Source organism: Dromiciops gliroides, chromosome 5 (assembly GCF_019393635.1).
Source record: "Dromiciops gliroides isolate mDroGli1 chromosome 5, mDroGli1.pri, whole genome shotgun sequence".
Taxonomy (NCBI): domain Eukaryota; kingdom Metazoa; phylum Chordata; class Mammalia; order Microbiotheria; family Microbiotheriidae; genus Dromiciops; species Dromiciops gliroides.
Window position 1 is genome coordinate 143,069,328 of NC_057865.1, and position 14,042 is coordinate 143,083,369.

Below are 14,042 nucleotides of genomic sequence, written 5' to 3' on the forward strand. Positions count from 1 at the left end.
CCTTTGCCTAACTGGCTATCTGACTGCATTTAACTTAGTATGGGCTGTTTAAAAAGTTCCACCACACTGCTCCCAAATTGATAAGCAAAATATTAAGAAGCCTCTTAAGTAAATAATCAAAGCAGAGTTTATTTAGGAGATACTATTTAAACATAAAAATACAGGGAAATAAAATGTACAACCTGACTGCGTTCCGGAGTCTCTTTCCACCTGCTGGGCCTGGAACCTTTTTTTAAAAATACAATAAGGGCTTTAGCCACCTCTCGCCTTGGGGTATGTTCTACTTTCCCTGTTCAGCTACTTTCTTTCTAAGTCGAGCCCCTTTCACGTTGTCTATTCCCCCTGCTTCTAACTTTCCTCTCCTTACTGTTCTCTTAATCTCTGCTCTCTCCAGCCTGTACCTGTGCTGACTGCTTCTGTGCTCTCTGCTGCCTCCTGCTCTGTCTGTGGGCTCTGTCAATCTGCCCTCTGCTGCTTTTGCCCACCCTCTAGTCTTGTCAGCCACCCTTTAATCTTGTCCGCTGGCCTCCTATCTTGTCCTTCCGTCTTGCCCCCCAGTATAATGCCCAGGTCTCTATATATATTTTCCTTTTCTCCACTCAAATCTCAGGGCTTTTTTTTTTTTGCACCCCCACAGACCAAGCTAATCCGCCAGCCAGAGCTGTGGCTGGGGCTGGGGGGAGGGGGGAACGCTCGAGCATCACGTGACTCAGCACAGGCTACGCCAGAGCCCAGCCTAGACAAGCCCAGGATCTCTAGGATAGATCCACTCAGGTCGGAGGGAACTGGGGGCCTTTTCCCCCCAGCTGTCTGACCTGGCGTCTCATATAGCCCACGGGGCTTTTTGGCTCAGCTGAAGCTGAGGGCGAGGGGCACCAGCACCTCCCACACAGAAAAGCCTTGAGGGTCTGAGGTTTTCTAATCTCAGCCCAAAGGTAGGGTCCCCAAATCAAAATAAATGTCCACACCCTTTAATTTAGTAGATGACCTTTGAGAGTTTCCCTGGCCAAAAAAGTTCATCACCCTGTGCCAACCTAGTGAGGAATCTCTTTAAACTTAGTCACAGTGGTCCATGGACAAAAGACTTGCATTCCATCACCAAGCCCTTCAAAAATGGTGAGACTCGCCAGAGTTTGTGTTCTTCCAGCATAGTCATTACATACACAGAGTTACCTGCACACTGAGAATTAATCAATCAACAGGCATTTATGAAGGATGTACTAAATGCTAAGGATACAAAGATGGTAGGGATACGGACTATGGCAAAACAGTCCCTGCTGGGAAAGAGTTTACATTCTAATGGGGGCAGTCATGTGCTTATAGTCATATTCAAAATAGCTACAAAATCATCATAAGGTGATCTTGGAGTGAAACCTGTGAGGCAGTAGGAGCTGGAAAGACCAGGAAAGTTACTGGGGCTGAGTCTTGAAGGAAATGAGAGATTTCAAGAGGTAGTGGTGAAAAGGGAATCTATTGGGACAGACAAGGGGGGATTTGCACATGGTGTGATTTCATACAAAGAACTATGTAATAGAGTTCATACTAAGTTTGTAGAAAAGTAGAAAATGCTGTATAAAGAAAGCCATGAACTAAGTCTAATCATGGATTTGCTGGTCTGTCATTCAATCAATAAATATTTATTAAGCACTTACTATGTCACAAGCACTAGGGATACAAATATGAAAACTAAACTACACACATACAAAAAAACACCACCAACAACAAGCCAACTCAGTCCCTACCCTCAAGAAGCTTACAATCTAATATGGGAAGATAAGAGGAAACTGAAAAGGAGGAGGCAGGAGAGAGAAAACAGTTGGTCTAAAGACATAAAGAAGTTCAAAAAAGTCCAAAGGAAGTTTAACAGCTCAAAATTTTAATCGATAGTTTGCTTCAAATTGATGTTTCTATATTGTTTCAGATTTTAATTTTTTTTAAATCCTCATCTCTAGCTGTTTTGAATTAGGTTTATAACCACCTGAATACAATCTCTAATCCTGTATTAAAGAGGAAAAAGTGCTTAGAGTTAAAAAACAAAGTACGACTTGGAAAAACATGTTCTTGTGTCAGCACTGTCATTGCCTTTGCTGTAAATATATTTCTAAATAAAGTGTTGAATTACATGAGAGGGTTATGAATGCAAAGGCAATGGATTTGTTAATGAAATAAATCACTGTATGCACACATCATCAGAATCTCATTGACTTTTTGGATAGCTCCCTGTGGAATTTACTAAATTAGCCAGGAACCAGCAACTTGCAGAATATATTTGCAGAATCACAGCTCTCACTTGCAAGAAATGAAATATTATTCAACCCCTATATGGGATTTGCTGCATTTCCATAACTTAAAGCTGCCCCAACCAATTAAAAGACATAGTTCCAGCTGACGCTTTCAATGTCACATTTCAGCCCAGAGCAAATTTTTACAGACAGGTTACCAACCCTCTGAACAATGGCATCTATAATAAAAATGCTAATGAAGCTCTAGGAATAGTAAGACTGACAGACCTGCTTCCTAGGTTTTCTTTTGAAAAATGACAGGCAATTTTCGTGCTTGATTTCTCTACTGAGTTCTATTGGTGGTTAGTTATAAAAAAGACATGGATCTGAAAATGGATAACCAATACTTAATTTCTAGGTCATCACTCAGAAAGTAAGTACTTCATGCATGAATAATTTTCTAAAGTTGTGGTCTTTTATATTGCACAATTTGTTCTCAATTAATGTGTTCAAATTATTACCCAAAATCTATGCAAATGCTAGGATTATATATATATATATATATATATATATATATATATATTACAATGCATGTATCTAAATATTCCATTGGGATATATGTATATAATATACATCTAAATATTCTAATATACATATAAAACACGAATTTTTTTAAGTGGTATGACTTTTCTAACTCTTTAGCATACTCTAACCTCATGTCTTTGATTGTAGCTTCTCCTGGACACGCAATGGGACTCATTTTGACATAGACAAAGACCCCCTAGTAAAAATGCTGCCCAACTCAGGAACCCTTGTAATCAGCATTACAATTGAAGGGAAGGCAGAGACCTATGAAGGAGTCTATCAGTGTACTGCAAGGAATGAACGTGGAGCAGCAATTTCTAATAATATTGTAATTCGTCCATCAAGTAAGTAAATCTTGGAAACCAAACTAGCTATTTGGTTTTTTTTAAGTATTCCACATCTTGTTATTCTATACTTTTGTAAAGCTTTGGGTTTTTAAATCATTGATAAAATTTCCTTTAAAAATGGAGACATTGTAATAATCATGCTTCTCATGCTCTGCTTTGAATTGAATGAAAAGCACTCTCTTTTCTAGTTTTCTCTAGCAAGTTCTTTATCTAAACTTTTTGCCAAAATACAGTGTTTTTTGTGTTACATGTAATTTTTTAAAATAGTAGTAAATGGGTAATGCTATTTTTCAGAACTAATTTATTTATCTGTTCCTAAGTTATCTTCTATACAAACAAGTTTCCTGAAGTCAAGAGGAATTTGATCCAATATATAAAGCATTTAGAGATATGTAAATCAAATCTATAGGTATGTTTTCTTTAAGTGTAACTTTTTTCAAAAAAGCATGTGTTTCATCATTCCTTGCCTTGCAGAAAATAGCACCTGGTAATAAGCATTGATGTTTTGTGTGAGATTTTTCTGTTAGTGTCAAATCTTTCCCAAGATTCTCTGCTAGAGTATTTAATAAGTACTATTTACATTTTTAATAAATTACATAGAATTAAATTCAGAGCAAACATTTCCTTTAAAGTTCAGCCTATCTTCTTTCTATAGGGATAAATAGTTAACATTTATAAATTGAGAGGAATGGATAAGACTATGAGACATTTTCCTCTTACTGTATCTTTTTAAAAGATTTCCCAATGAAGGGTTAACTTAGGAGTTGATGTTGTATTTAATAGGATCTCCCTTGTGGACCAAAGAAAAACTGGAACAAATCACAATTCTGAAAGGGCAGTCTCTCGTACTTCCTTGCAGACCCCCACTTGGATTACCACCACCTATTATATTTTGGATGGACAATTGTAAGTTGTAAGAGGATTTAAAGCATGTCATTTTGTTGTTTTAAAGTAAGGCACTACTTTTTGTGACTTAAAAAGGTTTTTTATTAAGTTCCTGAAGGAAGAATGATGTCTATAATCTAAGTTACATCTCATTTCAGATTAAGAAGAACACTCACAAGATCATACATACTGAATGCTGAAAGACAACATTTCTTTGGATATTAATCAGAAAACATTACATTTAGTCTTTGAAGGGGAAAAGGGGTTCCAAAATCTTAATTTCCAATGTTGAAATTTTGTTATTTGGGGAAACATGCTGAGAAGTCACCACAAAAGAAAAAATAAAAAGCAAACTTTCTGTCTGTGTCTTTGTTTATCTCTCTGTCTCTATCTCTGTGTCTCTTTGTGTCTCTCTTTCTCTGCCTCCCTATCTTTATCTCTCAGTCTCTATTTCTCTGACTTTCCCCTTCTCTTTTGTTGTTCTTTACATGCCACCAAGAAATTTTCTTTTACCCCTGTTTATTGCATTTTACAAAATAGTAGAACATCAAATCTTGCTTATAATGATGAAATGCTTGCTTATATTAGTATATGGCAAGATTTACAAGAATAATCTGCTATGCCTTATTAGTTTAATTAATAATATAACACTTTTGTTATAATACATATCTACAGAGATGATTTAAGATTTTACAAAGTGCTTATTTCATAACCTCCACATGAGGATTGAATGAAGGAACTACAGATGTTTAGTGTGGACAAGGAAAGAATTAGAAGAAACATACTGGCTGTCCTCTTGAATACGAAAGATTGTCAGGTGGAAGGATTAGATTTGTTTTGCTACGCTCCAGAAGGCAGAATTAGGAGCAGGGAGGGGTTGAAAGTTGGGAGGAGGCTGATTGATTTCCACTCAATGTTGAGGAAAGATTTCCTAACAATGACTGATGATGTTCAAAAAAGGAATTAGAACCTAGTTCTATATCATTGTAGGTCGAGATGATCATTCCCCAGGGTTATCACACTGAGGATTCCAGTTCAGTTAGAAATTGGACTAGATAATATTTGAGTTCCCTTCTAACTCTGTGACTTGATGACTGAGTTCTAGTGGACACTAGCTCTATACCAGTCTTTCTTTTCCATGGTAGCCCTAACCAATTGTCTGAACATTCACATTCTATGAGGGTAAGACAGGATTTACATATGCTAGATATTAAAAACAGTACATGCTATTGATTTGGCACTTTGAAGTTTCCAAGGTTCTTTACATACATTATTTCACTTGAGCCTCAAGACAATCCAGTGAGATACAGTTTTGGTTTCATTGGTTATGATTTCATTGGTGTATGTAACCAGATAATGAAATTGCTTCTGTCAACACAAGTGAGCATTTTCTCCACAATTTATGTGTTAGTGACTACCTAGTGCACCAAGAGGTTAAGTGATTTGCCCATGGAAACTAATAAGTTTCAGAGGATCCATTGAATTCCTGGTCTTCCTCTCTCCAAACCCAGCACTCTGTCTACTATGTCACACTCCCTCTAGCTATGCAAACTGTATCTATGTGGCATATGTACTTGACTGGACCTATGAAACCTTTCTCTGTAGTAAAGAATAATAATAATAACTCATTTATGTAGTGAATTTAAAGTTTTAAGGTAAGAGTTGTCCTTACAACTCTTTTTGTTCGTTGTTGTTGTTGTTGTTTTTGTTTCTTTGTTTGGGTTGTTTTTGCAGGGCAATGAGGATTAAGTGACTTGCCCAGGGTCACACAGTTAGTAAGTGTCAAGTGTCTGAGGTCAGATTTGAACTCAGGTCCTCCTGAATCCAGGGCCAGTGCTTAATCCACTGCACCACCTAGCTGACCCCCCTCACAACTCTTTGAAGTAGTTTCAGTCTGTCTCTTTGTCTCCTTTTCTCTTACCTTTTCTCTCTCCCTCTTCCTCCTCAGTTGGCTTCTCTCTGTCTCACTCATTGTCTCTGTTTCTCTGTCTCTGGATTCCTGTCTCGCCATCTCTTGTCTCTGTCTCATATTTCTGTTTTACTGTCTCTATCTCTATCTCTGTTTCTGTCTTTTTGTCTCTCTCTGCATGTCTCTGTCTCTATCTGTCTCTGTGTGTCTCTAACTCTCTTTACTTCCCTCTCTGTCTCTCTATCTCTTTGTCTCTCTGTCTCTCCCTCCTTTTTTCCTCCCTCCCTCTGTCTCCTCTCCTTCCTCTCCCTCTTCTTTCCTTCCTTTCTCTCTTTTTGTCTCTTTCTTTCATCTCTCTCTCTCTCTCTCTCTCAATGAGGAAACTAATACAATATAACATCCTTGAGAACAGGGACTGTATTTATGTCTTTTCTTTATATTCCTAGTGCCTATCATGGTGCCTTGCACATAGGAGGTATGTAATAAAAATAACTTGAATTGTACTGGATTGAACTAAGATGCAGACAAGTATGAGTACTTTTCCTATAGTCACACGGCCAGTGAGTGTCAACTCTAGGGGCCCTGGGCCACTGAAATGCTTTATATAAAAGTACGTAGGGGAAGCTAGGTGGCGCAGTAGATAGAGCACAGGCCCTGGAGTCAGGAGGACCTGAGTTCAAATCCGACCTCAGACACTTGACACTTACTAGCTGTGTGACCCTGGGCAAGTCACTTGACCCCAATTGCCTCACCAAAAAAAAAAAGTACATATATATATATATTTTTTTTAATTTATTTATGTAAATTTTTTGGTGCAAGGCGATGGGGGTCAAGTGACTTGCCTAGAGTCACACAGCTAGTAAGTGTCAAGTGTCTGAGGCCGGATTTGAACTCAGGTCATCCTGATTCCAGGGCCGATGCTTTATCCACTGTGCCACCTAGCTATCCCTCTATACAAATTTTAAGACAAAATTCTCAGTGAAATAATTTTTCAAGGGGGATCCATACTAAATTGAAACTTGGGTTTCATGATCAAATTAGATATTCTTTAACAACAAACTGACTTATTAATGAATGATTAGTCATATTTCTCTTTACGCTCTGATGTTAGTGTGTTTAAATATGTTTAGTGGCCCAACGGATAGAGCACTGGGCCTGGAGTGAGGGAGACCTGATTTCAATTGAAAACTCATACCTTTATTAGCTATATGACTCTGAACAAGTCATTTATTGCTACATGCCTCGGTCTCCTCAACTATGAAATGACACCTATCTACCAGGGTTGTTGTGAGGATCAGATAAGATAATGTTTGTAAAGTCTTTAGCTTGGTGCTTGTCACATAGGAGGCACTTTTTAAATGCTTGTTTCCTTTCCCTTTCTCTTAATCTTGATCGTGCCTTGACACCTCCATGTGGACCAAAATTTGAAGTAAAGTGACAATCATTGAAACAGAACCAGAGTTGCTATCATTCTATTTAAATAATTGTAGCAAATTTGGCAATATGGGGGTACTTTTAAAGCATGACCAACCCTTATTTGTCTACTTTACAACTAGTTTTCCATGACTGTGAATACAATGTAAGCATGTCACCCTTAGAAATTTCATTAATATAACTTCTCCAAATAGTTACCATATAATTGGGAGTAACAAGCCTTCAGAGTTTCTATGGCAAATTGTATTGAGGCAGTGGGATTCAGTGAAGGGAAACCTGCCCTTGGAGTCAGCAAATCTCTATTCAAATTCTCACTGTGAATGTGGCCTAGTCACTTACACTCTAAGCCTCAGTTTCATTATCTGTAAAGTAAAGAGAATATTTGCATTTACCAACCTCAAAAAATTCTTATGAGGTTGTAAACATAAGTGTGTGTGTGTGTGTGTGTGTGTGTGTGTGTGTGTGTAGGGGGTGTAATATGTGGGTTATTAAATAGACTGATAATAAAACCCATAGACCCAAAGACTTTTCTTTACTGTATCCTTTTGCTCTTCTCCCACAGTGAATCATTAGCATCTTTGTATTGCTGGAATTTCCATTTATAAAATTTTATATAGCCATTGCCTCTTGTTAAGTAGCCTTATAGGAACACATAAAAGGATTTATAGAAAGTTTTCAAGGGGGAAAAGGGAATGGAAAAAAATCAATTTTTATGAAGTACATTTTGAAGTGCCTAAAAATTTACCCTACTAATATTAAAAGTAGCATTTTTCAAATGGTATGTTTACATATTTAGTTTCCTGCCTCCCTTTCCCCAGCTTTTCAACGCCTTCCACAAAGTGAAAGAGTTTCCCAAGGTCTAAATGGAGACCTTTATTTTTCTAATGTGCTACCAGAAGATACTCGTGAAGATTATATTTGTTATGCAAGATTTAATCATACTCAGACCATCCAACAGAAGCAACCCATTTCTGTGAAAGTACAGTCAAGTACGTATTAAATTTCCTGAATTTAAATTTCAGTCGGGTTTACTAATATATAATATGAATGCATGTGTATATATGTTATACCATCTACATTGAATAAAATAGGTTTATTGAATATGAAATTATCTATGTATTCCAATAAGTGTGATAAATAAGTAAATATCGATAGCTGCCCTGAATACCTTATATATTTTAAAATTTGTACTTATAAATAATGATTTTGTATCTTTGTTATTGATTCATCAAGGAATACACTATATAATGCTTAGTTTTGGTACTATTCTCACGTATAAAACATGACCTATCACATTCTAATTTTGAATTGCCTTCTTCAGGTATGAGTTCTAAATTCACAATTTATTGGTCAAAAGTGATCACATGACAGTGATATCTACAACCAGTTTTAACTTGCTAGAACTGACCATCTGCATAGACATTATCAGTTTGCTTTTGTTGTCCAAAATTTTCAATCCTTCCCCCTTATTTTGGTGCATTTTTCATAATATTCTGTTTATTTCAGTGGATGAATTGAATGACACTATAACTGCTAATTTGAGTGACTCTGAGTTTTACGGTGGTAAGTTATGGTGATCATAACTGCTCTTGTCTCCATTGTAGAAATTAGTAAACTAACTCCACCTTCATAGCTACTTAACCATGATTGCCTTTTTAAATTTTATGTAGTACTGTGGATAGAAACCTTTTACACTGTGTTATTAAAATTTTTTAATGTTATTTATATTTTTCACATTGTGAAAACTCTTCCATTCTAGCTACATATATTCACCTGGAGAACCATTTCACATGATCTAGAAATTATTTTTAAATTTAACTTCTCTATTCTTTTTTTTTTTTCTTTTCACATTTTCGTATGTATTCAGTGAAATGTGGAAGGGCATATGAACATTTACTTAGACTAACTACTTCTTTAAAGTAACAGTAATATCTTGAGGCATTATTAATGAATAACCCCGGCTACTAATAACTTGGTGTAGATGCTTTAAAAGATTACTTCATTTCCCTCATGTTATCTATTTTCATTTCACATAAATGGCAATAACATTTTACTTTTAGATCACTTATGGATCTTTTAAATTAAAACATTTTCCTTGACATACACACAGTTGAGTTATTATAATCATTCCCTTTTGTTCAAGTAATCCTACAGCAAGTCATAAAAAGATTTATGTGAAGTTTTCAGAGATAAATATAAATATCCATATTTATTAAATAAAAATGTAAGTGCTTATGAGAGGTGTTGTGATATAAGTAAATAGGCAACCAGTCTTGAAGTCAGAAAAACCAGGGTTAAAGTCCTTCCTCTGTCACATACAAATTGGACCCTGGGCAAGTTCACTTCTCTTTTTAGTCCTCAGGCAATTCTCTGAAACTATAAGTTGAAGAACAGGTATTGCTCTTCATTGATAAAGGGAATTCTCTCACTGGGTGATCCCTAAATCAGTGAAATCTTAGAACCTGTTTAAAAAGGGGGGGAGAAATAATACACCTAATGTTGAAAGGAAAATCAGCTATTGTACCCTATTAATATAATCAATATGCCAAAGGAATTACATTCTCCATGCTGTGCTTTTAAAACAGGTAAGAGTTTGGTTTTCTTATGATATTTTATATACATTAGCCCCTGAAACCCAAATTTTATCAACAAAAAATGCCCAACATATAGCTTCCTGTTAATTAGCAGTTGAGCCATGAAATAAAAACTATTAAGGGGCAAATTGAACATATGCTATTTAGTTATTAAGATATATATGTTCACTGTACAATAACCTGACATTTATTTGATTGCTATCTCTTCTTTATGCTCCATAAAAGAGCAGATTCATTGGCATCCCTGCAGAACCATTTCCTATACCTTGAGCTAGGTTTACAGAGGGAGACTCCTCACAATATCTGAATCCCCAGCAAAGTCCTGATTATTCTCTTGCAATGTAGAATCATTCCCTTTCTCCCCTCCTCCCCCACCTTTGTAAGATTGGGTTTCCCACCAGGCAAAAAGTGCTGGGGTTGCTCATACGCCCTTTCTGATGACTGATCATCGTTGGAATTTTGACCTTCTCCATATCCAACCCTAGTGGGTTTGCCCCTCCTTAGACAGCCCACTGCCAATCCCCCTTCCCCTCACTCTCCCCTACCACCACAGTGATGTCCGGCTTAGTGAGGACACCTGATCGGCTTAGCCTACTGCAGCGCAGAACTCCTGACCCCAAGATCAAAAGATCTATCCGTCTCAACCCCCTCAGTAGCTGGGATTACAGGCCTGCATCACTATGCCTGGCTTTATTCCCTTTGTTAACTCAGATGTCACAAAATGACCATCTATTTTCAGGCAGTCCCTTTTCAAAATGCATGGTCACATTTTTGAACAGATATAGATATATGTATATTTGGCAAATATGGCTATATATTTAATATGTTTACAATATATAGCCTTTATATTATCTCTGTGTATATATACTTAATATAAAAACTTATATTAAAGCTTAGAAAATACATTTTTTAAATCCATAAACCTATAGGTCGTTTTAAAAAGTCTTCATGTTTCTAGGAGATTGATGGGTAGTAACAATAATAGCCCCTTTATTTAAGTATTCAACCAACACAAACTGTTGCTAAGTCTGGCCAAATGAGTCAATGACTATTTGTAAAACAATGAGTCTGAATGTGTCTACCCAATATATTTAACTTCTAAACTGGAATGAGTATCAATGTAGTCTAGGATATTTAGGGCAAAAGAAACTTGAAAAGTGTATCCATAGCTACTTATAGATGTAATTGTGTATTTATTGATTTTCTTCACTTCAGCCAAGTCCTATATCGAGAGACCACCAAAACTTTTGACTCCAGAAGGCCGCACAAGTCATAAAGAAGAGTTACGAGAAAATGTTCTTTCCCTAGAGTGTATCGCAGAAGGCTTGTAAGTTGACTATTTTTGTCCTGATGTATATTTCTTTTCTTTTCTTTTTCTTTTTTTTTAGTGAGGCATTTGGGGTTAAGTGACTTGCCCAGGATCACACAGCTAGTAAGTGTTAAGTGTCTGAGGCCAGATTTGAACTCAGGTCCTCCTGAATCCAGGGCCAGTGCTCTATCCACTGTGCCACCTAGCTGCCCCTGATGTATATTTCTAATAATAAAAAAAATTAAAGTATACTTATTAAGAAGTATTTGTGTTATAGTCTATGAGAGGTGATATAGTTCAGGCTATGCATGTGCCAAAGAGACATTGCTAAGTGTTTTCAAAGTAGGCAAAATGAATCACACATTTGTTAAACTGCTAAATTTAGCAGATAGGCAATAAGTTCATATTTACTGACTTTCACCTTTGGCTTTTTTTTACCTCAATTGAATAAGTACTGCTATTTTTCTGTGACTGTCAAGACTGTGATTGACTGACTCATTCTTTTCAAAATCACTTAGCTACTTGGAAGTCAGAAGGCTGTCCTAACATCAAAGAGGGACTTCATTTTAAGTTCATATGGTGCAGTTTGGTAAAAGTTAAATCCAGACAAAGATTTTTATTTTGATATGAGAAATGACCCCATATCTGTGTTTTATCATCACTTCTCATACAAGTGAAGTAAGCAAGGGACTATGGCCAGATAAGCCTGAATCTATCACTACTGCTAGGAAAACAACTCAAAGTCTAAGCCCTAGTCACACTGTCAGTAGTATCCGCATCATATAAAAAAAAATGTGTTGTGTTATTTGGAATACTTGTACATTTCAATATATTGCTTCTTATATTTCTTTTCCTAGGAGAAGGCTTAATTATTTGTATTGGTTATAATTCACTATCAGGTTTGCTTACCTAAGGATTTCATAAGAGTCCTAAGGATCCTAGGAATCAGGGATCTTAGAAATCAGATGGTCCATAGCTCTCATTATACAGGTGGGAAAGTTGAGGTCTTAGGATGTTAAAGGATTTAACCTGGTGGTACATAGCCAATTACTAAGAGAGTGAGACTTGGAACCAAGTCTCCTGACTTCCAGCCTAATGTTCTTTCCACATCCTCTTTGATTTCTTATAATTGCCTTTTTTAAAATTCTGTTGTCACCTTCAAACCAAATATGCCGGATGATCCTCAAAGCTCCCTTTATTCTTTTCTTAGTTCTCTATGTCTTATTATTTTATAGATAATTATCAATAATAATACTAATTTTCTTCACCTCAATTCTGTGGGTCAGGAACTCCATCTTACAAATGAGAAAACTGAGGCTCAGTTAGGTGACATTATTTGTCTGTGGGTCATATATCTAGTATAAGTGATCTGAGGTCAGTAAATATTAGCTCTGTGACCCCCCCCCCATTTCTGCATACCACAAAACTTCCATGGGCATCAAGGAACATTTGCCATTAAGGAGGCATCTGGTCTGCAGACAAGTTTAAAGGTACTGGCAGGGAAATTTGTTGCACATATTGTGGTTGGCATTTCCATTAAAAAATGTCAACTGAGGGGGCGGCTAGGTGGCGCAGTGGATAAAGCACTAGCCCTGGATTCAGGAGTTCCTGAGTTCAAATCCAGCCTCAGACACTTAACACTTACTAGCTGTGTGACCTTGGGCAAGTCACTTAACCCCCATTGCCCCACCAAAAAAAAAATGTCAACTGAAATTTCAGAAATAAGATTCTGCTAACTGCTTTACCTCCCCTTGCAGCAGTTGTGTGTGGGAACCCACTGGGTTCACATTCTAATCCTGCCCCCGACTTTCCTAGAATAGGCTTCCCGGTAGTCTTTCTACTTCACCAGGATGTATTTGGAGGCCTCTCCTGGACAGTCGAGGAAATCACACTGACACTGCACTGCTGAAGGAAACCCTCAAACCAGTCCTAATACACACTTTCTTGCATCAGGGGACTTGGTGACATCCTGCAGATCTACTTTTGCTTGTTTTTAAGGGGGAAAATAAGGTACAACTCAGTGATTCTCAAACTTTTTGAAGTTGTGTCACCCTTGTAGTGGGAAGGACACTGATTTGGAGACTCTATGACCTTGGGAGAGTTAACTTGACTTCTCTGGGCCCATCTGTATAAGAGGGAGAGAAATGTTGGCCTAGATAATCTTTATGTTCCCTTCTCGCTCTTAATATATGAATTTATTATACAATTTAACAACACCTCTCCCTCCCTTCCAGACTGTCAGTTATTTAGTTATGATTTATTAAAATAGGACTTAAAATGTTAATTTAATCCTTTCAGATGATATGGCTCCCTGCCTGTATAGCAAAACCATTTTTGGAAAGCTCTGGTCTGATCTTTTACAAGTAAGCCTGGCACTAGGTACAAAGCATCCAAAAATGTCTTATTTGCAAGAACTTCTAGCTAAAAGAAAACCCAGAATAAATTTAGTAATATATAAAATGTGCTTATCCTTCCCACTCTCACTATGAGCTTTTTTGACCACCTTAGTCAGTTTGGTCCAAAAGTCAATGTTGTAAAATAATAGAAAACTCATGAATGCCTTCTATTTATATGATGCCTTGAATTTTTCCTTTGTTATCTTCACAAATTGGGTTTATTATAAAAGGTGTTTGTGTGATTGTAAAGCATCAAGTGCTATATAACTATTGGCTTTTATTATTATTTTCTTCTGAGAAATGCTTTTTCCACAGTCACTCTATCCAATATTTTATGGGGGGGAAAAAGAAACTATTTTAA

The 14,042-nt window shown here is 36.7% G+C and overlaps 1 protein-coding gene across 1 annotated transcript in view; it reads left to right on the forward strand.

Moving 5' to 3' along the window:
- The window catches only part of NRCAM (neuronal cell adhesion molecule), a 208,304-nt gene that overhangs the window by 116,782 nt on the left and 77,480 nt on the right, over positions 1-14,042 (forward strand). Inside the window, 5 exon segments of the mRNA XM_043968191.1 lie at positions 2,955-3,151; positions 3,938-4,060; positions 8,201-8,371; positions 8,889-8,945; positions 11,192-11,303. Of these exon segments, the coding sequence (XP_043824126.1) occupies positions 2,955-3,151; positions 3,938-4,060; positions 8,201-8,371; positions 8,889-8,945; positions 11,192-11,303 (660 nt within the window).